Here is a 27,183-nt window from a genome sequence, read left to right on the forward strand (position 1 = left end):
GCTGTGTCACTGTCTAATGTAATCCATGGAGTTTCTTCTTCCTGTTCCGGACTTGCATATGGACCATCTTTCATGTCCTTTGCTTTCTTCAATCACTGACATACAGCGTGTAACACTGGTTATACGTATGTTTATAGGAAGGTTTTTTGCCAGACCTGCCAAATTCATGTCCAATATGCGTGCTTCCATCCCTCAAAGCACATCTCACGTCAATAACTTCTGCGATGTAAATTGTGCATTATCGAAGAGGGTGCAGACCTAACTACTTAGAGTAAATTACAAGAAATTTTGAATATTTGGTCACAAAAAATGTTCTTTGTAAATGTTGGTTTTCACAGTAGTTCAGTATGATGCTACAACCTTGCTGATATTGTCTGAGTATTTGAAGTACTGTGGAACGTAATATTACCAAACATCACTTGTATGGCAACTTTCATTTGGAAATAACCAGTGAAAATTCACTATTGTACCGTAGGAATTTTAAAAATCTCTCCTAATGGTTGCAGAAGTTAATTTGTAGCTGTCATTTTGATAATTTTTACTGTTTGCTTTCAGTCAACTTCAGTAGACATTGGATTTTCTATAATTTTTGTAAAACCTTTTATATAAAGGGCATGCATAAAGTATACTGAGAGACAAAAGTACAAGTTTTTACACGAAATACTCAGGTCCTTCGTACATTAGTCAAGATGAGGGCTTCAGCCATTGCAAAGCTATTTCTCAGTATTAAAAGAGACCTTTTTACCAAAGTTTGTGCAATTTTGATAAAACTTTTGTTCCACTGGTCATTTATCAATTTTCAAGTCTTTTAAAGGACTATACATACCCTGCTAAAATCAACTTTATAATGAATCTGTCCACCCCCATTGTCCTGTAAACAGGTCTAAAATCCCCATTGATATAACAATGGGGTTGGGCCAAACCATAGTGGTGAAAGGGTTAGCTATTTACTTGCGAAAGAACACCCCCACCAACAACAACATATTTTGTTGCTTAATATCAGTACAAGGTTGTAGCATCTTTAAAATACTGTAGTTTGTCTTAATTTTCTTTTTTTATCTAAATATTACAATTTATAATAACTTACAGATAGAGTAATTACACTTTTCATTAAGATACAAGTTATTTATTTCAAATAGCAAACGATTAAAAAAATGAAATACTTAGCACCAAGTTAAAAACAACTTTAAAACTTTTGTTGCACTTTTGATCTTCTTTTCTCGAAAACAAATGCAGGTACTTTTCACTCCAGCCTGTATTGAGAGACAAAATGAAATCATTGTAAGATTCTAAGGTGTTTGTACAGTGACAGGTTTTTTAAAAGATATGATATTAAGGTATACAGTCACCTGTAATCTAAATATGGCCATATATGGTCAAAAGGGCATTCCTTGGTATTAAAAATGCCATGTGAGGCGCTGTTCTTAAAAAGCGGCCACCCACTTAAAATCTGATTGATTAGATTTTCTCTTTCCACGTTAACTGTGGCAAAATTGGAACAGGTGACAGTATACCTTCAAGCTATTTTAACAATATAGATACAATTTCTCTCCTGATGTTTGGGGAAACTGCTTTTACCTATGCCATTTATATATTAGTAATATGTAACAAAAAATGAAACAATATTAAATAAATTATGAACAAAAATTAGAGCTGCTACAAAAATTTTCCACAATGTGAGCAAAATATTAACTTGACAATTTGTAGTTTGCACTATTAAAATACAAGAAATTAACAAAACAAGAAACTTATCGAAAAGAGTACAGAAGTGCAAATATCACCTCAGGCACTGCATTGGGATCTATATATGAAAATACACCACGCTAGTTACAAACCACTTTACAACAAAACTATTTAGGTTAAGTTTTTTTTCATTGCACTTTAGTTTTTTATTTTACTTGGTAAGGCGTTTAATAGGCTTCTTTGTTCAAACAGTATAAGCACACCATTGGGAAGTTAACTTTTGAAAAAACTGAAAATTTTTTATTCCAGATATACCACATTTAATGGGGAACAGTGGACAGGTGACCTGATTGAGGTACACAAGTCTAATGCTTTGCTTGTGCAAGAGAGATAATTATCTCGAAATTTGAACATTATTTTGAAATTGATATTTGTACTGTTGTAAATGACATATGGCTCTCCTTTTAACATGTGCAGAACACAGATCGTGCAATAACACTAAACACTATGTGCTTCTACAGAATGAAAAAAACACACATTGAAAGTTAACACTTCTAAAATACCACCATGAAAATAAAATGCTTACAACAAAATACTTTTCGAACAAACGTTGATTAACCTGCATGCTGATATATATATATATATATATATATATATATATATATATATATATATATATATATATATATATATATATATAATATATATATATATGTATGTATGCTAAATAATTCAAATGTTGTGTTTGGACCTATATTTGGTTGTTCAGAACTGCTATGCCTACCCAGTTTCATGTGGTCTACACCTAGTCCTACATCAACAGCTGTTCTAGATAGAGTGGTGAGAGGAACCATTCCTGCTGTAGTCCCCTACAGAAGTCACATCGTTCAGTATGGTGGGTTAAACAGCTCAAAATACTGATATAAACTGTGCGAAATGACTCGATGAGCAAACTTGTGGTGACAGTGTCATAGAATTATGGTGAAAAGTGAAAAAACATAAAAAACATACTTATGATTGCTAAACAAGTCTCACATAGCTACTGAATGTACGATGCAACGGCGTATACAGACCTTCTCTGCACTGCTATGTTATTTCTTGATTTTATTTTTCAGAATAAATGATTTTACACTTACGTCACAGCTGCCAACTTCTCCACCAAATGATCTTTCTTGTTGACTTTCTTCATCTGTGAAAGATTAAACAGACGTGTATTCACAATGCAAAGAACATCTCACAACTCTGAACACACGCTTTTGGAACTTTGATAAGTATTTGATGAATGGTAGGTGCTCACAGACAATTGTTTCAATCACGAAAACTTTGAATAAAATTAAAAAGTGAGTGTAGTTGTTACATACCTCTTCTTCATTAAGTGTATCACCCTTCTTCTGTTTTTCTTGTAAAATAACAATCTAATTTCCAGATGTAAAAAAAACATTAGTTTCTAAGTGAAAGAAGATGACATTTTCAACCTATTCACATTAAACAAAACATATAAGATGCAAAGTCTATCAATATATTCATTTTTCATATGGCTGTGACAGCTTGGTGCATTTTTGAATAGCAATGCTCTACAGATGAATTCTTGTAATTTAAAATATTTGTTCACAAACACAGCAATTCTGTGAGGAGGATGGTGAAGTCAAAGCTTTCCAAAAAGTTTTAATCTTTATTTTACTTGTGTAGACATACAAAAATCCATAGGTATATCATTTTCCTTACTTCAAACATGGCAAAGCTACATAAGAAAAGTGTTACAAAATTTGAGTAGAGTATCATTTGCCACAGAAGTTCAGGACAAGTGCTACACTATATTATTCACACCATAAATCCTGCTGGTTGCTACATAGCCTTCTTCAGGGTAGCATTTACAATGTATGATAGAGATTAAATGCTCTGAATGTGAAATATTGGCATACAGGTATACTCTCTTAGTTAAGGTAGAATTTGCCTTGGGGACAGATATTCCAACTCTCAAACTTTAACAATACATGTTTGATCTATCACTTGTGGGGGCTCATTTCAAAGCTCATGGAGTGAATAAAGTTTTCAGTGGCTTACTTTGTGAAAATCTAAAATTGAATTCAACATCATGCATGTGCACTTTTAACCCTTTCACCACCATGGTTTTACCCAAACCCTTGTTATCAATGGTGATCTTGGACCTGTTTACAGGGAATTGGGGTGAACAGATTAAACAAATGCATAGACTGCTTAAGAAAGGTGCAACCATGCATACAACATGGCAAAGATACATTTGAAATATTTCAACATGGGTCTCACAGTACCGACTGATATTTTTATTACTGAAAGGATGTTAGAGGAGTAAGGAAGCTTGAGTAGCCCTTGGAGATAACTCAGTTGCTCCTTGAGACTGGCTGAAGACGTAGTACTGTGTAAATGGTGTCAAGGTAACAAACAAAGGCACATGTCACTTGCATACATACAATAAACAAGAAACACTCACCTCTCTGAGTTTCTTGTTCAGCTTACGGATTTTCTTCTTTTTCTTGGCTTCAATGGTTTCCTATAAGATGATAAAATACACATAAAATTTAGACTAAGCATTGCCTCTGGCATGAAAAAATAAAAAAAATAAACTTGCAACAACTGGCTAAAATTTTAATGGACAACCAGAAAAATTATGTACTGTCTCAAGTCGGAAAATTGAATTTGTCAAGAAATGCCTGGTAGACTGATGAAACCTTAGCGAGTACAATGGAAGCACAATAATCTAACATCCTTCTACCGGTATGCATCTTGTGGAAGATAGCTTAATTGGTTCAAGGGTAGAATTTATGTGATTGCTATTTTGTGTGTTTTTTTAATGATAATTTGCTTGACAACAACATTTTCCACATTCAAATTACAGCCTAACAATTCAAATTTTTACTTGGTTTCAAACTTTACAGATGACACTAGCTTTTCAGCCCTGTGCATACACTTCAAGGAGATTACTACTCAGAGGGACAGTTGAACCTATGGTGCCTGGCTGAATTGAAAGAACCTTTATACTCAGTCCTTGCTGATAATGAATATTCATGGAGTAATGGATGGGTGGTGCGATACATTTGACGAGACCTTGAATATTAATCACAGTCCTGCATGTAGCTTGAGAACTGCAAAAGAATGCAACTGTGGAACTTGTGTTTTGTCTAAATGTTCCCTTATACATGTATATACATACAAACTTTTACATAGACTTAATCTAAAACATCAGTATACCTGTGTTTGGTCGGTAGCTGAGGAAGCCTTAGCATCTGATACAACACCTGTAAGAGACATGGATTAGATGAAATGATCGAATGGGAGGACAGTTGCTTCTCAAAAGACCTATAAGGGTGTCCAATTTTTATGAAATGAAGATATGTACAGCATAAATATCCATTGGCAAATCAGTTTGTTTTCATAACAGTAAGAAATACTATGACAGATGCCACTGGCTAATATATAGTATTGTTGACAAAGTCATTGAACAATGAGCCAATTCTGTGTCTGCCACCTACTATATAAGCATGCTTGGGATTCAAAGTGCATGGACACTGAAATTGTGGACTGTAATGTCTTTGTTTTGTAAAACCAGCATGGCAACCTTTCTTTGGAAACTCATTTTGTAATTTGTGCTGCTATTACTGGCATATACATTATTATTATTATTCAGCTATTTACTAAATCTAAAGATAATGCTGAACCATTTAGGCAAATTATTAGCACTACTAGTGAAAACTGATGTCATTGATGATATTTCAAGAACGGAGAAGGCTTCCTTGACTGGAGAGATATGTGAATATGATTCAATTGCTATTACACAACTAAGTGGCAATATAATCACATTGTCACTACTCGCTATCCCACTGAATATCAATTTGTCAAACCTGGAGGAAGAGGAGGATTGTTCTCCGTGGATGCAGCATTTCCAGAGGGAGTTTTACTGTCATTTCTTGCTTGGGAAAACAACACAGAGTTGTCCCCATTCTCCGAGGGTAAGGCACTTTCTTTCATGGCTTCAGCAAGAGATGGCCATTCTGGATGACCGTTCCCATCCATGGCCGCTTTCTTGCGCTGTGGACCCTGGCTGTCGTTCATGCCGCCACCGGATTTCTTGAGAGTCAAAAGATCCATGATGCCTCTCCCACGACCCCTTCCCAGTCCTGCTGGTGCTTTCTGGAATGGTGAGATGCTGGAGGTATTTGCAACCACCCCGCTGGACATCTTTCCTCCACTTGGAACAAAATTTGGGGTCACCCCTCTCATTGTTGGAGCACATGAAGATGTATCAGTCTGGCTATCCAATGTCTGGGCTATGGCTAACAATCCATTTGCTGGCCTGGCAGTTGGAACGGAAACGCTGATAGGTACGGCTGATCTCTTTCCCATTTCCTCCAAGTAGGCATTTGTGGCCGTTGCCTTGGCTACATGGCCGAGCACACTGCTGGAGTTAGAGTCGCCAGTTTGGGAATAGAAGCTGGCTATATTCAGAGCAGCTTGCTTGAACATCCTGTCTGTGGGCACCAAAGCAGTTGAACTGGCTGCCAAAGGCTGTGTATTTGTCTCAGCTCCATAGATATTTGCTGCAATTCTTGGAGGACCTGAGAAAGTTGATGACACAAACTGTTCTGAGCATAAATCTTTTTATTTACATTCATATGTAAACAGTAACATCACATAATATACACAAAATACTGTTTTTTTGCTATAAGCATTTTCAACATTGTACCATTTGGAATTTTTTGCTTGTAAATTCTCTGTATCAACAAAATGATTATAGGCCTATGAAGTAGTCGCGACTAGCTGACCTTTTGTACATACCGGTAGCTTTCACTGCCGTCATTGGCCCTATCTTTTACTACAGTCTCCCACTTACCATAGTCAGGTTGGGATAGGCTATGCTGCAAGACTGCAGGGGGATTCCTCGGTCTCCTCACTGGCTTCTCATTAATTTCTCGCTGACGCTGACGTTCTGACCTCATGTACTCCTCATAGTCTGGATCACCTTCCTCTGGGACAGCTGGTCTGCAGGAGTTTAGCCAGGGGGCAAAAACAAGATATTAGAATTTCTCGGTACTCCTATGGCCTGACAATTTGTTCGATTTACAATGGTGTAGCATAGTTGAGGAATCTTACATCAGCAGTACCCTTGGTACTGCACATGACCACACACTGTCTGCAAGGGGTGCAGTGTTTTGGCAAGTTGATTCATGTACATGAACGAAGTCATAATAAACCATAACTTTGCCATCAACAAATTATTCAATGACAGACTACAGATATCAGTGTTCTCCAGTTCAGTTAGCCAGTGTTTATTCTCTATTGATCAGTCCTGTTTTTGCATTATATTCATCCAAAAATGTATCGACTGTTTAATTTCTTTCACATACAAGGAACAATATATTGTTTTGACATGAGCAAGTACTGTAAAACAAACTCACTTGCCACGTGCTCGTCTGAGGGCTTCTCTCTTCAGTTTCTCATGATGTTTTCTCCTTTCACTTGGAGTCATAAAGTCACTGAAAACAGAACAACAACATTGTTGCACTCACTTGAAGACTTATACATGTTTGCCCCAGGCTAATCTTCCAAATATGCCATCTGCAGTTTGTATCAATACAATACAGCTATGATATTTTACAAGTACTCCACTTGTGTTAGCATTGGTGGCTGGCAAATGTCATCATTGTTTGACTTTATTTGAGCAATATTCTTTTGAAAAGTTAATCAAGTTTCTCCAAAAACTGAAACATGATATATTCTTGGTAAGCAGAGATATATTCTTGCCCAACATAAATGCACACAATATAGAACATGTCAATGGCATATTCCTGGTGTATACTGAAAGTTATATCACAGAAGCCTTTGTATGTCATTTCTACTAGCTGGACAGGTCAATATTACTGACAAGCATTTGAGGTGTTTCAGTAAGTATGTAATTAAGTATAGAGTATAAAATAACCCACGTTATCCATGTTTGTCAATGTTCTATCTTCCCTTGTTTCAAGCCTGACATTTTCTCTGCCAGTCTTTGATTATCAATATGGATATGATTACTTGAAAAATGTTGTACATAAAAATCACTTACCCACTCCCATTCCAAGAATTTGGCTGTCTGTTCTCAAGTTCATGTGAGGACTCATCAGAATCTGTTATGGGATAAAAGAGAAATAGACATCTCAGTCTATATTGATACTTGTGGTTGTGTTTTCATTCCCTTTGAATACTCGCTCACTAACAGGAAGGATTAGAAATTAGAACCACTGAATTTATGGCATGAATGGTGGACCAGGTTGTTTTCATCCTTTGAACTCTCATTCCCCCCCCCCCCCCCCCCCCCCCCCCCCCACGGCAAACTCAGCAGAGTGCAAAGGGTTTACCTTTTGAACTTATTGGGGAAATTATCCCAAGATGTCAAATTCACCAGGAGGTATAGCTTCACATTAAATACATCAGGATTGTTCAATACAAATTTCAAAATGTAATCTTTGGGGGCAATTAGACTGTCACCTCAACATTCCCTGTACAAGGGTCAAAGTTTGTACTGCGATGACAAAGAATTGTAAAATATCTTTCAACTGGATGGGTTAACCATCTCAACAGTCATTTCACAGATACAGAGGTTACATGAATGAGGTAGACTTTACTCTTCACTTCCGGTAAAATGAATCATAAATGGTAATTTGAGAATCTTCATGCTTTAAATTTATCATACAAAAACCTTGGTGTTACTTTATTGGAAAGATCTTATCAAGATGTACTATTTCAGAGAAAACACACTAATATAAATTGATGAGTTTAAGGGACATTTTCTGTGAAGTGTTAGCATTTGATCTTAGGTGAATAGGTAAACGATTGTAAATTGCTTAACTTCCACTTCTTTTAATCAACAAAAAATGATAGGTAGAGTAGCTTTAGTAAACTTAAATAGATAACTCCTTACCTATATCCCAGTTTCAGTTGGTGATGGCATTTTAAAGTCTGGGTTTGATATGGTGGTACGTCGGTGTTCCTTTGAAGAAAGCGCCCTCGTCTCCAGTTTCCTTGCTTGATGATGCAACACATCTTGTTCAAGCATCACCTTATCTGGACAGGTACACAAGTGATGGCGATACTCATGTTTTTTGACCAGATGAGGGCGTTGAATGGACATGGCTCTAAGATCACAGTTGGGAAATTCTGGATGGAAAGGAGAAAGATACTAAAGGTTGAGCTCAGTAATATTCAGAAGCAGAAATAGCCGAAGCCAAAAGAACAAAGAAGACACGGATTGGTGTGACTGAACATCCAACTGAATTAACTGGTTGTCCAAATAAGGTTGATGCGGATATAGTGGCCATCAAATGAAATGTATGTGCGCCCCATGTTTCCATACAGTTTACAATTCAGCATGTTTGAAAACAAACTCATATATATCTGTTAAAATATAACCACTGCAAAAAAAAAACACACAAAGATCAAGAGAATTACTGATATTGAAGTCGTTTTGCAATGCTTTGGAAAGATAGCTAGGTAAGTGACTGGAATAGTAAAATTCCAGTGCACAACCACTTGATTGTAATTGTAATGGCCCGCAGAATCCTGTAAAATGAGAGGGGAATTCTAGTATCATTGAGAGAATGACAGCCCAAGACAAAGATATTGAGTGTAATACAAAAACTTTCACATGGCTATATAATTGTTCATCGATTTTGCTTCTTGGTGCATCTCTAAAGATAGTAAACAGTTGATCAAACCCATTTTAGTTTTCTTACAGCAAAGTGGTTGAAACAATGAATGTCAGTGACACTGGAAAGCAAACTTAACCCTTTGACCTTGGGGGAAATGTCTGTATGACATCATAGGTCACCGGAGGGGGTGGGTCAGGGTGCAAAGGGTTAAATCTCTTTTCCCTACCTTCTTACACTTCATGAGGTGATATGGAAATCTCTTTGCTGCAACTCTGTGTACTGGGTCATATGGACACATGAGGAGCTCATCTGGATCCACATCTTGTATTGTAGCAATTTTATGGTAATTGGTCACGGCAGCGGTCATTTTTCTTATTGATTAGCTATACCTGCAATAGTTAAGACAAATCATATCTTGAGTGCAACGAACAACTGTGTATACTATCATCTAGGCTGATGTGTGGTGCTACTGATATACCCAGTTCTCCATACTCATGTCAGAAAACAGTTCTAATTTCGAAGCAAGATTCAAGTTATGAAATAAATATGCCACAAAGAACCAGATACACAGCTATAGTTTGCCATGAGGTTTGAATCAAATACAATTATGTCATTAGCGTGATTATGGTCTAAATTCTCACTCACTAGCTTGGGCACTAGTTGTTTGACGAGCTTACCATATTTTGTCTAGGGGTACAGAAAATTTCAAATGAGATCTTGCACATACAAGTGGCAAAAGAGATTTTGATAGAAAACTGTTCATCAATAGAAACTAGAAAGGTCAATTTGATTTTTGTTAGTGCAATTTTCTCTGAGACAATATGATGATACATATACATAAAGAGTTCCTGGAAGACAACCATGATTTCGGGGTAGAGACATTTATTTGCTGGATTGGAAGTTGAGGGCGCCCCACATAATGAACGAACAGCACTGTCAGTGTTTTGATCCATCAATGTCAAAAGGTGGCGAGAGCTGTTGATTAGGTCACAGTGAGCTAAGCAACTTGAAACCAAAACATCTGATGTGAACGCCACCTCTGACAGAGGTGGTCTGATAGAGACAAGCCATGTAGATAATACTAGCAGATTTTAGTTTGTACATTGATTACACAGCAAACAAGAAAATCGCAATGCAGTGTTAGTTGAAGAACAGATCTTACAAGATTATGCTTGAATCAGAGTTATACCAAGTGTTTAGTATCAGACCAATGTTTACGATACTATATTAATTATATTATTTGTCAACAACAACCACATTAAATTATCCACTCAACATTTTTGAGGACAATTTTTTTGCCAAGAAACCCATCTGTACAAAACAAACAGGATGACTTTTGGTAGTGTGTGGTTACAGTGCAGTCCTTCACTTCCTGAGACAAGGTTTGAAAGAAAGCCAGCCATGTTAGCCTTAAAGGTATACAGTCACCTGTAATCTAAATATGCCCATATATAGCCAAAGGGGCATTCCTTGGTATTCTAAATGCCCATGTGAGGGCGCTGTTTTTAAAAAGTGGCCACTCGCTTAAAATTTGTGATTGGTTAGATTTTTTTTCCATGGTAACTGTGGCAAAATTGGAATAGGTGACAGTATACCATTAACCAACAAATTTACAGAAACAGTGCAGCGCACATTTTTGACAGGAACCTGATACTCATTCAATGATTTATCATATACCATATGGTTGTCATGCATGTCTGCCAAAACTTTCAAACTACTTTGTACTAAAGGAGGTCATTTTACTACACTGAGACAATTTTTGTTCTGTAAACTTTCACTCACGTGTCAACTGGCTACAGTGTACAGTTGTAAGCAACCAACATTTGAGACTTACTTTCAAAAGTGTAGGCATCAGGGAGAATTTTTAGTAACATTTAAGTCCTCAGCAATAACTTGTATAATTTGGGTGACAATAACATTACATTTTCAAAGGTTCATGAAGGTAAAAAGTCAAGATACAGAAGCTGGTGCCTTATATAAATTAATCACTGTTGTGATTAACTTCCAAATAAAGCTGTAAACATGAATTTATGCTCTGGACAAATTTAGTTAGTGCTTGGCACTTTGCTATTGATATATGTGAATTCAATCATTTGATGGTGAAGGCTCTTTACATCTCCCTGCCAGTCTTTTGCGCCCCGTTTATAAATCCTGACCTTGGAAAAACTAAAAGACCAGTATAAATACAGCATATGCATGCACATCTTCATTATTTTCGACACTGAACTCTCTAACAGTTGCAAGAGCTTAGTGGTCCAGCACTTTTCTACCAACTGCAAGCATTGCAAATTTGTGTTTGCTGGCTTAGAGACTCTGAAGAGCAGCCACTGATGTCACGTGGATGAAAAAATTGTTTGTAAACAGAAGACCCTTTTCCTGCCAAACAGTATCACTCTCCCATCTGCCAAGTCAGAAAAAAGCGGTTTGGAGCCAAAACCTTACATATTTTCACCCACATGGCTTGGTCTGTGATAGCAGACAATACATGCATCTGTTTTCAGGGACCTTCCAAATGTTCAAGTTTTTGTTAAAATGCACCATATGGGGCATGTTGTGCTACACTATTTATAACCAGCTTGACCTGGAGGTAAAATATAGCGATAATCACTCACGATATATTACATGCAACTGATTTCAGTCTGTCTGTTGAAAGAGAAGCTGTGTCAAATGCTAGTGAAGTGTGTCTCCTCTACAGCTGTACAGCCAGCTTGATGCACTACTAGTGCTTTTTAGAAAGTTTCTGGCGCAAAATTTGTTTGCATAGTACATGTATTGGTTTGCAGCTGACTGAAATACTTAAATTTACTCACAGGGTTCAGAAATGTTGAAAGTTTTAAGTTATGTTGTATCACAGACCATGGTGGTAACCTCTGTGCACGGGCTACAAGTAAGCTCTACAGTCACTTACAGGTGCAGAGGAGACAAATCCATGCCAATTTAAATTGACTGCACACAAGGTGTCATTGAACAGTGCAGTACGAGTTCTGGCATCGTAAGTTATACACTAAATACATGTATTACTAGTATTATTACAGCTTTGTGAATACCACTGCCAGTGAATTTTTGGAATGTACTCCTTCCAGGCTCACAATGACATAAAGCAAACTTTGCACTCCATTATGTACTCTACCATGGTTCCATGCTCTAGCTCCATGTGCCGTGCAAAGTTTCCTTTCGTCCATTATTCTTGTCGGGGTATAGTAAACGTATTTGATTGTGAATTAAAAATTAACTTGAGGTGGATATCTATTGGCTGACAAGCGAATCGCACAAAATCGGGTAGAAGTTTATTCAGCAGAGGCCAGGAATAAACGAGACGAATCTGAGAGACTCTTCAGAAGAAGGGCCAATCATGGTCAAACACGAGAAATTGGAACTACTTGATACCCAAGACAAACAACGAATTGAACCTGTATGGATGCACAAAGCGAGAGCTGCGGTCAAATTTCGAAATTTGCAATTCAAAATATTTACACTAACCATCACGCTGTAACAGGGTACCCTGCAAATGTTACCTCATTCGTGGTTACGTCAGCGGTGGGGTTCTACCTCAAACTTGAGTGTTACAATACAATGTAAGGATGGGATATCGACCAACTTATCGCGAAAAGTCTGAACGTCCCGCACAATAAGTTCTTAGAAAACACAAATTCTGCTCCCGATACTCAAAATTTGACAGCCATGGACGATAAGTTTGATTTTTACGGGAGAAAAGCGACCTTTCTTCGATCGAGGATCAACATCACAAACGTCCATCCACCCACATCATGTGCTTCGACTTTCTCACACACATCATGGCATGGTTTCACAAGAAAAGTACCCTTTCATCCAACAAAATCTACATATATGGCAGAAATCTACTTACAGAGCAATTTATATGTCCCGGTCAAAACTTGCGTCTTAGAAAACTAGTAAACAGTAGGAAGAACCTCGCAACATCACCAAGGTACTATAGGCTCGCTTGGAGAAGTATTTCACAGGACGACAATGACGCTCCAACTGTCCGATTGTGGCGCATTGTCTTTGCGCATAAACTTTGGAAGAACGAATGTTCTATAACAGGGAGATATTTGACGGCTGTAGCGCATGTATTAATTCGATAGAATTCCTTCTGGGCATCCTTAAAGTGATTATCAATATTTTTGAAAATAATTTAGCGATTTTTGGAAATAAAGTTCGTCATTGTCATTGCGTTCACAAAACTTTTCATACTTTCAATCAGTAGTGTTCACTCAGCACTCACCCATGTCAGAAATGGTTGCGCCATAGTATTTAAATGCATAATCAGAGATAGATCTGTAGATGGCCCGGGCTGAGCCGGAAATTTTTGTGACGTCAGGGCGTTAGATCTCGTTTGATTGGCTGTCCTCACGTTCGCGGGCAACTTCATGTACCACATCCCACTCCCGACAGGAATGTAAACAAGTGCACTACTGTACTGGAAGAACTAGTAGGTAACTACATGGAGCTAGACACGGATGGATGTACAAAGATCTATGTTTGTACATCCATGGTAACTGTGTGGTGAAATAATGCCATTTACTACTGATTTGCTTATTTCATCGCCACCTGTTCTGTCTTCACCTTGTCTTTCCCTTTGATGCGATTCACAGCCATTTTCAGCTCCCTCCGCATCTGACCCAACGTGCCTCGGTGGTCAACTTCTGCTCGGTGTTCCTTGTTGTTCTGGGGTCAGCATCACTGTCGTCGACAGTGACACTTCTGTGTTGGAAAGGACAGTCGCTTGTGGTTCGATACAAGGCGCGGCATATCGAACCACTAGCGACTGTGTTGGGAAGTACACCAGTGGCTGAAGCTGCAGTACAGTAGCTCGACGTTTGGACTGTGCCTAGGGTGTGTGGGTCGGACGGCAAAACCAACTGTTTTGCGCACAGGCACGAAACACGTCGCTTCGTGATCGGTACTGATTCACAGTGAACAGAGAGAGAATTAGTACCAATCGCAAAGCGACGTGTGTAGTGCCTGTGCTTCAAACAAGTACATCAGGAAAACTAATTTATCATTTGAGACAATTGACCATGTGTCATGCTTACTTATCTCTGCAGCTTAGTAAACAACTAATCATGGGTCAAGAGTTCAATGTCCTGAGATGTTACCAATGTAATGTCTTTCAAGTACATCCAGTAAAGAAGAGCAAGAAGTGGGCATGTAAAATGTGTGGAGCAAAACAATCCTTGAAAAGGTATTCTTTCCAGCCGTGCTCACTTCATGATAATATCGTGGAGGTAGAAAGAAAGATTATGCACTGCATTCATTTTAATTTTGTTTTGCTCTTAGGGCGATATTTTTACATTTTTTCTAAGATCATATGGAAATCCTCAGAATTTGTTCTGTAAGAGACTGCCTGAATATGAAATGCCTCTTATTGTGGACACTTTGTAAAATATCAACTCTCACGTCATCAGTAACGATGTAACTAGTGGGAGATTTTGCTGGTTTTTAAACAATATTTTAAAAAGATTTCTCTCACAACCTTTGTACTTTACCAAAGAAATCGAAGGAAATTTTTTATCTCTGGCTACGAGGAAGATTACTAAATGCTAACTCTTGAAGATACTTGTAAACAGATTTTATTCAAGAATTAAGATTCTTAAAGGGTCTGTGATCGGCTAATGGCTGTCAATGACAATCACACATTTTTAATGAAAGTCACATTTCAAACAAATTTCATTGAAAGAAGTAATGTAACGTGATAGCTTAAAGGGAGATGGTGTAATTATGAGTGTGTGTGGTGGACTGTGTGCACACGTAATATCTTTTTACTACACAGTGTCAGCTCCTGATATTCCACTAATGCAGTGGATCAAAATGAGCAGGTACTTTTCGGTGAACCACTGTACAGGATCATCCAGGAGTAAGCTTTACATACCGTATTTCTTACTGTGTACAGATTTATGGCCAAGGAACAGGGGCAGACTGCAGAAGACACGTTCAGAAGTTAAACATGATGAGAGGCGACATGAAAGAAGAAGAAAGCACCATGAGAGATGAAGATCAAGGTGATCATGGGGAAATTTGGGAAAATTCTGAAAATGATGACAGTAACAATGACTATTCTCAGGTAAGGAAATCTTGAAAAAAATACCCTGGTCTTATACATAAACAATTTTGATGTGAGAAAGGCTTTTTTCAGTCAAACATGTTTACATGTAAGACAGAGCCTTTGCAAACCTTGTATTTGTACTTGAAAAATTACTTTTTAAAGAGCATTTCTTAACGTTGTACTATATTCATAGTGCCCGTTGTTATGTGAATTGATAAAAGTTTCACTGTCAAAATTCATGCTTTAGATATGCTGTACCAGCCTATTAGGCTGGACTGTGGTTACGCTAGAGTAATCATGATGAATGGACCTTGCTATTCTACAGCATAGCCAATACCGGAGAAATTTTGAATTCAAGTTTGCAAATATCTTTTTACAAACACTTCAAAGACAAAATTAGTTTTAATTGGTACAATTAAAGAGAAACAAATTTACAATGAAGTACCTGGCTTTTTAGGTATTTTAATGTTTCTACATTTGTTTTATTCATCTTAAAAAAAAATAAATTGAGAAAATTACAAATTGCAAAGATTTGATAAGGCCCGCATGTTTTTAGATGACTAAAAAATCCCATTCATTGTTTTCAGAATTCTTCTGAACCAATGAGTTCTGAAACCAAATGGACACAGTTTCTTGATGCTGATCAAGATGAAGGTGCTTGTCATGATTACAATGAAGAAGATGGAATCTCGTACACTACCAATAGAAAAGACTTTGATAATACTCGTAAAGCAAACCGCAGAGAATGGAGAAAGAGGTCAGTGAAATCTGTATTTAACAATAAGGAGACCTTTTGAAATGTCAAATGTGTCGTTGTAATGCAGAGGTATGGCTGTGTGCTTTACAGACAGGTAAAATAATATAGAACTTTAACTTTTGCCCATTGGAAAAGAGAGGTATAATGATTAGGGAGGTACAGTTTGACTTTACGCAAAAATTTAAAAGATTTCTGAACTATTTTTAGTTTATTCTGTAATTTCTTGAAACTTCCTCCACACACACCTATAGCAACATACATGTATGTAATGTGTGCATAAGTGAAAACACACGTATTTCAGTGAATGGATTACTCTTTAGAACGGCAATGAAATTCACTCTGACAGCACACCTGGGAATTGTCCATAAAGACAGGTTGCACTCTATCAGGGCAATATCTTATAGCTCTTATTTTTGAAAATCACTACATTGCGTTGACCCTTGAAGAAGGTGAAGTAAATAAAATCACCTAGGAGACATAGCTGATTCTGATTCTGTCATCGTTGAAAGTTCTCAAGGAAGTGGTACTTTTGATTGTATTTCAATGAATTTGGATAACCTTATATTTTGAAACCGTATCGCGTAATCCATAATTCATGGCAGGAAATGGGAGAGATCCTGGTCAGCATCAGAATCCAAAGGAAATTGGAAGTATGGAAGAAAACGGTCAAGAGGAGAAGACACTACTGATAGTTGCTATCAGGTACATCATATTTATTACTGTAATGCAGTACACTGCTATTATCAATCAATAAAAGTTGCCAATTGTTTAATAGTGTTCTGTAAGATTTACCATTATCAAAACTTGTCAGATGCCCTTAAAAACCTTGACCCAGCATTATTTTAATAAAAAATAGAATTATCTTTTCACCTTCATTTTCTTTGGTAGAAGTTCAACTTAAGCATAGAAAACAATGAGATACGGCAAATCCATTTCTGGTGAAAGTGCGATTTTCATTGGTTTAGTGCTTTGAATTTTTAATAGTCAGCATGTTATCAGGACACGAACATTGATCGCCCTGATGATTACTCTTTACCAATATGTTTTCATTGTCTCTGTATTTATTTGATATGTTCTCAGGATTCAGAAAGAACAGTTTACCAGACAAAATCTAAGCAAGCCTTTCTTCAGAGAAACACAACCGTCAGTGACCATTCATATCTTCAGGGGATTAAAAACACATCAGATGATGATGTATCTGTGAGGTGTGTGAGCAGTGATGGAAAATCCAGGAAGAGTGACCATAGACCAACCTTCATGGCCATGGAAAAACCCAAGTCTCCTTTAAACCAAAAGCCTGAAACCCCTGCTACTGCAAATTCAAAGTGGAGTGCATTTCTGTCAGTTTGTGAAGATGGGGATTCTCAGCAAGAAGCACAGCATTCTGGTCTTGATTCAGACAGTGAAAGCTCCCAATACGCATCAAATGCTGGCAGTATTAATGTAAGAAATAGTGGCCAAAATCAGTTCTGTTCCAAGCAGGGTGTTATTGAATCAAACATCTCAAAGTGGGACATGTTTGTCAGGAAAGACCTGTCTCATTCAATGGCCACTCACAGCCAAACATTGGATGACTGCACCAAAGGACACCGAAACAGGGATTTTGAAGTTTCTTCTTCATTTCCCACATGCAACATTACTCCCGCAGTACGTGACATCAGCCGTATAGGGAAATTTATTGGAAAAGACAAGGTCAATAAAACAAATCTAACTGTATCATCTACTAATTTGAAAAGCACATTTGAAGTTGATGACGAACTTGACAGTATTTTGAATGACCTTGAGTGATGTGGTCATAAAATGGATTGCAGGGATATATGTGTCTCTAAGCCTGAAAGTTCACGAATGTTCATGGTCAGAACTTCCGGTAATATGAAGCAGGTACTGCCAAACAAAATTTAAAGTAAAAATGTCACTCTGGTAAATCAAAACCTCTGGATGCTTCTCAAAAATTCTGTTGGGTTTCATCTTATTTTGTGCTATTTCCATGATATCGGTTCAGCATCTTATTTTGTGTTCCAAGAGGCAACATGGCAACTTTTAAAAAATATGGAGCTTATTCATTTTTTTCTCATGAAAGTGCATATTTTGTTCTGTTGATGTCATCAGTTTTGTGTTTTCTTCTTATTTTGTCCCATAAAATATGACAGTCCTCTCAAATTTCTCACATGAAGCAAAACCAACTTCATCAAAAGTAACTTACTATGTCCCTTTGTTCAGTAATCATACAACCAATAACAGACCATGTATCACATATACTCAAGTGCCCTAAAACTCAATGAAGTAAACATGCTGGCTTTGACCATGCTCATGGAAATAATTGTAGACAAGACATAAGTTACAGATTCTCCTCTTTTCTGTACATGACCATAGGCAAAGCTTAATTTGTATTGTAAGTCAACTACTTTTAGATTTTTTCAACTGTGTGCAATGTACTCATGGATATTCATATAAACTGAGACACTGTTGAAAGGTTGAGTCGCTGAGTGACCCCATTGAATTCCATGTCAGTGCTTGGCTAGAAATGATGCCAGGCAGTGATGCCAATAAAAGTCCAACCTGATATGTATAGTTGTATATATGTATAGCTGAAGTCATCAGCTCTTGTATGTAAATAGGTTTTTAGGTTATCCAGGGGAAGAGTTCAAACTTATCTTGTGGAATTCTTGATCGTTGGCAATATTCTGTCTCAAAACCAAGCCATGATTGTTACATTGTGACAAAATACTCTTTTGTAGAATCATTTGTACAACCATTGAATCATGTGGTGCTGAAAACAGTGTCCTGTCATATAGCTACAGGCATGTGTATATATCCTATGAGAAAACTGTCCAATAAAACCACATTTTAATATTTTGGGTTATATTTTTTGTGAGTTTGAACAGCTTACCCGCCTATCTTTCGAAATTTTGAGTGAATGTGAAACAAATATTTACCATAGTTTTACTGAAAAGTCACCAACCTTTAGATTTTTGTTGTGAAGATTGCTTTGTAACTACAGCATACTGCAGAATTAGTCTGCTCATGTGCACTGGCTCAGAAAGTTACATCTGATTGGTTGATTGTCACTATTTATAGCAAGTTAGGGAGTCTATTGTGTATAATTCGATTATAAGGGTAAGATACAGCCAATCATTATATAACCGCTTTAGAATCTGAGATTCTGCACATTAGCCCGAATTAGTTTGGCTTAGTGGTTGTTATGTCAGGAATGGTTTTGTGAAGCACTGTGCTCTTGGCAAAAGAATTCAAGAATTCTAAGATATTTAATTGTGACTTGTCAAAAGTGCAAGTACTCCATAATATAGTATTCAAACTACATAGGCAACTGTCTATAGTGGCAATCACATCAGATTTAGTATTAGATGCTTTGGTACTAAAACATTAAAAAGTTCAAAGTGTGTTATTTTTCGAGTGAGCTGTGTTTACTAATACAAAAACATGACTCTACTTGACAAACATTGCATAGGGCCCCTATATTTAAGCTCCTCCCCAAATAGCAAGTGGTACATCCATAAACAGTTTGAGAATATTCCTCCATTATCAAAACTTTGCAGTCTCCTGTGGTGCGCCCTCAACGACAGTTCCAAAGTTCTTTGTATGCGTGCAATCACGTCAATTTCCTGACCATATACTCTGATGGTCAGGCTGACATTCGTGTTGTTTCAACGAATTCTATGTCTCTACTCTGGCGGTATCAAAAGACAATCAACTGTTCCTCTGTGCACAGGTGAAAAACAACGGAAAAGAACAAGGGATGCGGCAGGTTTTCCAAAACCCTCTAACTCGTCATATATTTTTTGGTTGGCTGGCACGATTGAAAGATAAAAAAAAATGATAAACAAAATTATGCAAACCTTTAATCAAAAGATTAGTAAAAAATATATCCTCCGTGTGAGAAAGTCTCGTGCGGCCTTATATGTGCAATAATTTTTACGAATGCGCGATTAATGCTTTGTTGAAAACCGCCAGTAGCTTAGGTAGTCCGAGTTAGGGAATCCCACAAACCGCTGTTGTACACATGTCACACAAAACTTAGTGCACCGGTACGTTAGGCGTTCGATTCTTCGATGAACTCGTTATAATGCCATCCGTCGACCTTGCTCACCGAATTTTGACTGGCAAACGATGTAACCGCCACACTCAGAATGACATCAGATAGCGACCGCCGCGAGCGGAGCTGGTTGTACTACATCGGCATCGTCGGTACAGGGGTGGTGACTTTCCCAAGTTGCTTGGGGTTGTTACAGCATCTTGTATTCAAACAACTTCATCTGAGCGCGTCTATGACGTTGTCACCTCTCCTAGGATTCGTATCAGTTGCTACCTCAGGGATTATATCGTCTATTAGCATATGTGTGGTATCACCTGTATTGAAACGATTCTTGCACGATCATGGCACATCAATCAATACAGGTACAGTGTGGTCATTCATTGGCAAATGTGGCAGTTCGCCAGATGCTATAAGTTGGTTATTCGTCATTGATCGACATGTTCGTTGATTCATCAAAGCATATGATAAAATATATATCATAAATGCATTAAACTTTACTTTACTTTACTTTACTTTATTGCTCAACAACACACTCAAGGAGTGTGGTAAGGCAAAAATTACAAAACTCGTCAAACACTGGATGAAGCTGCTGCTGGGGGAGGAACTGAAGTACACAGAAATAAATTTGGCAAGAGGTAGTTTATCTTTGTGAGTAAAGATATACATGAACTTTTCTCTGTCACTCAAATCAAGAAAGCCAGGATTATACAAACTTGTGGATGAAAATAGACTATCTCGATAAGCTCTGTATTTTGGACATTCTACTTAAGTGAAATTCATCCTCAACTAAAGACTTACAATACTTGGCAGTATCTTTCATTTGCAGGAACTTTTGGTATTGACCTTCTACCCAGTTCTGTTATTCTTAGTTTTTCAGCCACCTCCTATAGGTAAAAGATCTTATATCTAGCAAGTAACTTTCAAATTAAAATTTTGTCTTAAATAGTCTGTAAGTTCGGAGCTTATTCCTCTGCATTTCACACTTCCTTGTATCATTATGAATGTTTCTCAGCCATGTTTGTTCATAAATTTCACATAAACTATCATATACATTATTAACTGTGGAATTGATATTGCAAACACTAGACCATATATCACTCCCACTGTAAGAGCTCAATATGCTTTGTATATAATTAGACCAATCTGAATTCAACCTGGATGTATAAGCAGATCTCAGTAAGATGTCATCTGATAAAACCAATCTATGCCAGTATTTGAGCATGTGCTTTATCACCATAAAGTGAATTGGATATCTACCCAGCTCTCCAACAACACCATCAGACGGTGCATGTTTAGAGACTCCTCGGATAAATCTATAATAAGATATACTAACATCATTGAGAAAGTTACATTTGTCATTAATTTCATGTCCCCATATTTCACAGCCATATGTCATAATAGGAACAATTAAACTATCAAAGAGTGATAATGCAACTTTTACAGAAGGTGAACCATTTTGAAGGCCCTTACGAAGGCTGAAAAGAGCTTTCATTGCCTTCAATTTAAGATTGTGAAAATTACCTTTGAATTTACCATTTGGGGTAATGACAAAACCAAGGTAACAGTACTCTTTCACTAAGTCAAGAGTCACTCCATTGTAAGTGAGTGTAACTCCTTTTACAAGATGACTACTTTTGTTTAACACAATAACTTTCGTTTTCTTTATGTTAATAGATTAAAAAGACGCATGGCTTTTGTGTCTTTTTGGCCAGGTAGATATAGATACACGAAAACGCTGAAGTTGTGATATGCAAAAAAGTACCTTACAGTTACACCCATGACATAAATCTCGGGGAGCTGTAATATTAAACCTTACTGCAATCCGTAGAGTAGCACCTCTCTACAGCTTGGTTGGGTTGTATCGGGGAATGGGGCACAACACACAATCGAGGGAGTGGTATGACTAAGGATCATAGGAAATTTGACCTTAAACAGCACTTTATAATATAATTGGACATAAACTTGAAAGTGATATTGTACAAGAGAAAAGTGATAGATTATTTTTTCTCAATACAGGACAAAGACAACGTGAAGATGATTCAAACATCAGGTTTTTTAATCGTTGCACAGTTATTTACAATTTAAAGAAGAGGAATCTGATGCAGTTGGTACTGTTCAGTCCAGATAAATATATACTGTGATATATTTTTGAAGTTCATATTTGGTCTCACTTTCTTGTGCTCGTAGATTCCAATACACATGATGATGACAACACTGATAAAACAGCTACACCTGAATTCATGCAATGCCTTCCTGTCTATGGTGTTGTCAGTGTTGCTGTCTTAAACTTTTCAATGGACAGTTTAAATCTGTACTTCCAAGTGATTTGGTCAAACCAGGTAAGGAGACATGGTTGGTTTATTTTTACCGCGGCACACTTGCCTGAGTATAAGCCCTGCTCCTAGTATAACTGCATATCGTGTTGCCAAACTAGGGGCTTATACTCAGACAAGTACCGTACATACTGTGACATCGGTAGTGTGATGTGATCTTGCTATCATCCATTAATCTATCACTTTGTTGGTGTGTTGTGATGATGCACACACAAAACCATAGACAGTAGAGTCCAAGATCTCCCGATCCACTGCCTGTGACACAACCAAAAAAGGAAGTTGCTACAAGTTGTCAACCCATCACCTAGTTTTTGGTCATTAACCTAGTTTTGGGTGAATTTTTCTATCCATCAACAGTTTACGTGATGGTTTATTTGCTAATATGAACAAAAATGAATTCAACGAATTTGCTTTGAACTGAGCATGCCATGGTGACTCCATCAACTCTGCTAAAGTTCCCAATCCTTTCAAAAACATTCATATGCTGACAAGAGATAACGCAGCAGAAAATAGACAAACTAATGCAATTGGATTGATTCAAATCACAGTTGTGAAAAAGTTAACCAGTTCTCCCTTCTATACACATTCATTGAAGGCAATAATATTTATCTTGTAAAATCATATGTATTGCACAGTTTATTTCGTCACATTTAATCTAGATATTCTTGTGTAAAAGAGAAGAAAAATAGATAAGTCTTTAATACATCCAGGCTGAATTTCAACTTCTGCATATTGTGTCTGTCAGGTGCTTTTGCCAGAGAGAGTGTCCGTGCTACCGTGAAGTATGCAAATAGTTCTCAAAGGAAGAAAATACAGAGTATAGGAAAGCAACATGGTTGTCACAGTTGTGGAAGATGGTTGAAGGTGAAGTTTTACATAGCTGATCACCAACCACACACCATAGCTGTAAGTATTCAATTTATAAACTGCAAGTGATCCTGTAATTATGCCAAACATTTGATAAACAAAAAAACTAAATGGTTAGAAGTCTATGTGATATATTCTTTAATCTTTTCACCATCATGGTACAGTCCAAATCCATATTATCAATGGGCAGGGTGGACCTGTTAAGGTAGTATGCGCCTCAACAGTGAAAGCCCTAAACTGTTGCTCAAGCTGTCCTCAAAGAGTATTTCAACCACTCTCTTTCAAAATTAAGAATGAAAAATCGGGGTTCACTGCGCAAATTTTGGAACTAGAGAAACAAATTACCAAAGATTTACTGATATTTGAAATTCAAAATGACTGCCATCCCTATATTAAATATATTGAGGGAAGAAATATTTCAATTTTTGAAAAACTAAGGTGATGAAAAGTTTTCTTACACCAAGAGCTTTAAAATGAACCCCCACTAGAGGTAGATCAGAAAAGAATTGTCAAAGTTTGAGAGCATCAGCAGTGAATGGCTGCTCCTGAGGCACATTCTGCACAATGTGGGAAAAATTCTGATGCCCATCACAGGATTATGGCCGTACTGTACTGCAGTAAAAATTTTACAGGACTCACATGTGTAATGAACCAAGATAAACAAATATTTGTATGATTCATTGTCAAATTTATGCCAAAATGACTTTTTGCATTGACCTGAACCTCGGTTTGTATTGTTTTCAGTTAGTTTGTTTCTTTGTCTGTTAGGGCATATACCAGTGGAAGCATCGAATCGTGTGCTGTTCATGCCATATAGATATCACTGACTTGATGGCAAATCAATAATTCTTTCGAAAGTAATTCTTAAACTTAAAGAGCATTGTCTAACATTTCTAATACATCATATGTAAATGCCATCAATCAATATGTACATTATCGGTGAACTGTGTTTAACTTTGAAAAACTGAATGGTGTTCAAGTCGCAACCCAGTAAGACCGTCAGGCTGAATTTGAGTGAATGAATTCCAAGATTTTCAATGGTGACATTTTAGGGAGTACACAAGGAGCATGGCACTTTGCTGTGCTGTAGGCAAGCTACTGGTTACATGAGAGTTAAGAACGTGTGTGTTAGATTCACTAAGTCAGTGGAATGCTAACTTACCAGAAAAACCATCAGATTTGTATTTATTTTGGGAGATTTTGTGCATAGCTGTAATGTCAAATGTTTACTCTTACACCACAAAAGAGATTTTAAAAAGATGTAACAAAAAGACATAACTTTCATGTAAGAAAACTCTTTTTATAACCTCATTCCATGTTTCAAGTACTGCTTAAAGGGAAACGGTAGTCGGAATTGCGCCTGTTTGAGTTTGTGTTTACAAACAATGTATTTCGTGCACAACTTTCATCAATTACCATCGTACCTTGGATACAGGATGCATTGGTCGTATGTGTCCCATACAACCTTTTTAGCGCAGTTCCGATAACTGAATCCCTTTAAAATGGCATCAGAATTTTTCCCATACTGTGTTGCAAGTAAACTTTTTAAGAAACGTGAACAAAAGTATTGCACGACGCAGTGTTGATTATCGTTTCTTTTTTTCCCTAAGAAAATTACATTGTTGTGAAATGAAACACAATAATGAAACATATCAATTCTTTTCACCTTTCTGTTTGTTCAAATCTTTTGATCCATCCAGGTTGTGTTGCAGAATTCCAAAGCCAACAGGAAACCTCTTCAGGATCAGAGATTTTACCCACAATGCACCAAGTGTGCCAAGAAGCAGAGACACTGCGTCAGCAAACCAGCTGTGAGGAAATTGGTGACGCACGCAACATCGCTGAGAAGATATCATTTCTTTCTTCCACTTCCCTTGCTCCTACCACCATCAACTTTACAGCTTGTCATGGACCTTTTGAAACCAAGGTGATGACCTTTGGTTGTCAAGGTTATGACCCTGTCTTCTCAGTAACACCTTGACAACAGCAACAAGCAAACGTACCATGACTGCAGTTTTCTAAAACTCTTTAGTTGTCAATGATATAGTTGAACAGAGGAACCGGCACTAAAACAAGTCAAGGGATTTTTGTCAAATCTTTTCAGATACTTCCTTCCATTGTTCATGTCAATGAAACAGTATTTAAGGTTATTTGTATTCAGCAACAGTGTTAGGGTATGTATTTGAGAAGCAATCATAAAAACTTATCAGTCAAATTCAAATGATGATGACTTTGTCCTCTTTGACAGTGGTATAATTTTTGTATTTACCAAAAGTATAATGTATTAACAAAGACTTATACACACAAGAATTATCATAAAAATATATTTCATCCTAATTTCAATTTGTGCCGAAGAGGGATTCTTTTAAATATGTTTGAGTAATTTTGACTCATAATTATTATTTGTGAATCAAGAGTGTTGAGGTTTTAAGGGTCTGTACTATATATCTTTTCAAAATAATTAAAAGAAAAAGTCTCATTATTTGTTTGTTTTTACACCTGGAAGATGTGAAATACCTTCTTGATCTTAACTTGTTCATCCCCATTCTCCGTAAACAAATCCATACTTGCCATTGATAACAATGGAGTTGGGTGAAACCATGGTTGTAAAGGGGTGAACCTATTCAGTCACTTGTATTTGTAAAGGCTAATCACTACTTTTTAAAGTTAGAAATAACGCATGTGCCAAAACATGGGCTACTGATATTCCACAAGTGAACATGGCTGACATGCATATTTTACCATATATGGATATATGCAAATTTGCAGTGACTGATTTATCTAATAGCATGGGCCATAAACCCATACAATGTCAAACAATGACATGATGAGCATCCAAATGACCTTGCCCTACTTCATACTGAGTTTGGCACTTTGCCAGAACAGCTGAGGTGGCTCATTAGCATATATTCATTGTTAATATCTGATATCATGTAATAGGCCACTTGATCTCAGTGGCCTGGCCATGAGGAGAGAGCCCAGGGTAACCCCTTCTCTATCAGCATCTTTGAGATATCTAACAACAGGATCAACCTATATAATGATGTAATACCAGCAAAATTCATGACTTTGTTCACTTAATAGAATGCAATACAAAAATGGGCAATTAAATTTTGCGATGTCACTGAGGACAAATCTGTCCCTATAAGTGTAGCATGCAGATACCTGCAAAATCTCAATCAACCAGCATTGTTGTGTAAAGGATGACAGTCTGTCTTTGTAGAGTTCATCCGATGCTAAATGAACCATATTTATTTACATTGACATTTGCATTATTCTTTTTTCATCTCTACCAATAATATAGTATGATATGTTTTCAGAATGGATATTAATGACTCTTTACCAGTCCAGGACCAAACCACCATATAATGTTTTGAAATGTAATGGTTGTGTGGGGCATTGTATGAGCAAATATTTACTTTTAATTTCATGAATATACATTCCGGTAAAAAATTCAACCTGAAAGCGGTGATGTGCCATTGATGAGACATTTTACTGTACTACAATTTTTTTCCAAATCATTTAACATGCAAAGTAATCCTTGAACATGGAAATGATTTGGGTTGTGTAAAAGGTAACCTCTGAATCAATATTTAGATTAATTTTGATTATTTCATCAGATTTTGCAGGTAGCTTACATGAATGAAACACTGCTATTAATTATTGTAGGCTGCAATTTGTTCATTGATTCAACATAGTACTATGGTTATGCACACAGTTTGTATGTACGGTAGTCCACAGGCTAGCGTAATTGGCAAGCCCAA

At 37.0% G+C, this 27,183-nt stretch overlaps 2 protein-coding genes and 1 long non-coding RNA gene across 4 annotated transcripts; 2 read left to right on the forward strand and 1 right to left on the reverse strand.

The window, feature by feature from the left end:
• Window positions 1–1,162: 1,162 nt before the first annotated feature.
• On the reverse strand, window positions 1,163–12,563 carry LOC139115740 (uncharacterized). 2 transcript variants are annotated; one of them, XM_070678065.1, is made up of 13 exons: window positions 12,475–12,563; window positions 9,571–9,733; window positions 8,618–8,853; window positions 7,763–7,823; window positions 7,116–7,193; window positions 6,551–6,699; window positions 5,562–6,275; window positions 4,912–4,958; window positions 4,154–4,213; window positions 3,045–3,098; window positions 2,820–2,872; window positions 2,468–2,552; window positions 1,163–1,253 (listed from the first exon to the last, which is right to left on the reverse strand). In XM_070678065.1, exons 5-12 carry the CDS (start codon window positions 7,184–7,186, stop codon window positions 2,495–2,497), a joined length of 1,206 nt encoding a protein of 401 aa, XP_070534166.1. In that variant the 5' UTR covers window positions 7,187–7,193; window positions 7,763–7,823; window positions 8,618–8,853; window positions 9,571–9,733; window positions 12,475–12,563; the 3' UTR covers window positions 1,163–1,253; window positions 2,468–2,494. The 2 variants fall into 2 exon arrangements, with proteins under 2 accessions (XP_070534166.1, XP_070534167.1); XM_070678066.1 differs by lacking the exon at window positions 2,468–2,552 and having other exon boundaries at window positions 12,475–12,562.
• Window positions 12,564–15,259: 2,696 nt separating this feature from the next.
• Window positions 15,260–19,522, forward strand: LOC139115742 (uncharacterized). The gene is made up of 4 exons (XM_070678067.1): window positions 15,260–15,426; window positions 15,996–16,165; window positions 16,768–16,867; window positions 17,246–19,522. The coding sequence occupies exons 1-4, from the start codon at window positions 15,310–15,312 to the stop codon at window positions 17,951–17,953; spliced, it is 1,095 nt and encodes a 364-aa protein (XP_070534168.1). The 5' UTR covers window positions 15,260–15,309; the 3' UTR covers window positions 17,954–19,522.
• A 618-nt stretch (window positions 19,523–20,140) lies between these two features.
• Window positions 20,141–23,463, forward strand: LOC139115743 (uncharacterized). The gene is made up of 3 exons (XR_011548177.1): window positions 20,141–20,581; window positions 22,407–22,558; window positions 23,298–23,463. It is a non-coding gene; the product is annotated as an uncharacterized lncRNA (long non-coding RNA).
• Window positions 23,464–27,183: the final 3,720 nt, after the last annotated feature.

Source organism: Ptychodera flava, chromosome 17 (genome assembly GCF_041260155.1).
Source record: "Ptychodera flava strain L36383 chromosome 17, AS_Pfla_20210202, whole genome shotgun sequence".
Lineage (NCBI taxonomy): Eukaryota > Metazoa > Hemichordata > Enteropneusta > Ptychoderidae > Ptychodera > Ptychodera flava.

Bases quoted from the DNA above. Each gene is read 5' to 3' on its own strand.
- LOC139115740 (XM_070678065.1), bottom strand. From the start codon at position 7,186: ATGACTCCAAGTGAAAGGAGAAAACATCATGAGAAACTGAAGAGAGAA. The intron at 6,276-6,550 runs GTAAGTGGGAGA...CAACTTTCTCAG, and splicing joins CCTATCCCAACCTGACTATG to GTCCTCCAAGAATTGCAGCA. The intron at 3,099-4,153 runs GTGAGTGTTTCT...TCTGGAAATTAG, and splicing joins TGAACAAGAAACTCAGAGAG to ATTGTTATTTTACAAGAAAA.
- LOC139115742 (XM_070678067.1), top strand. From the start codon at position 15,310: ATGATGAGAGGCGACATGAAAGAAGAAGAAAGCACCATGAGAGATGAA. The intron at 16,166-16,767 runs GTCAGTGAAATC...AATTCATGGCAG, and splicing joins CGCAGAGAATGGAGAAAGAG to GAAATGGGAGAGATCCTGGT. The intron at 16,868-17,245 runs GTACATCATATT...ATATGTTCTCAG, and splicing joins CTACTGATAGTTGCTATCAG to GATTCAGAAAGAACAGTTTA.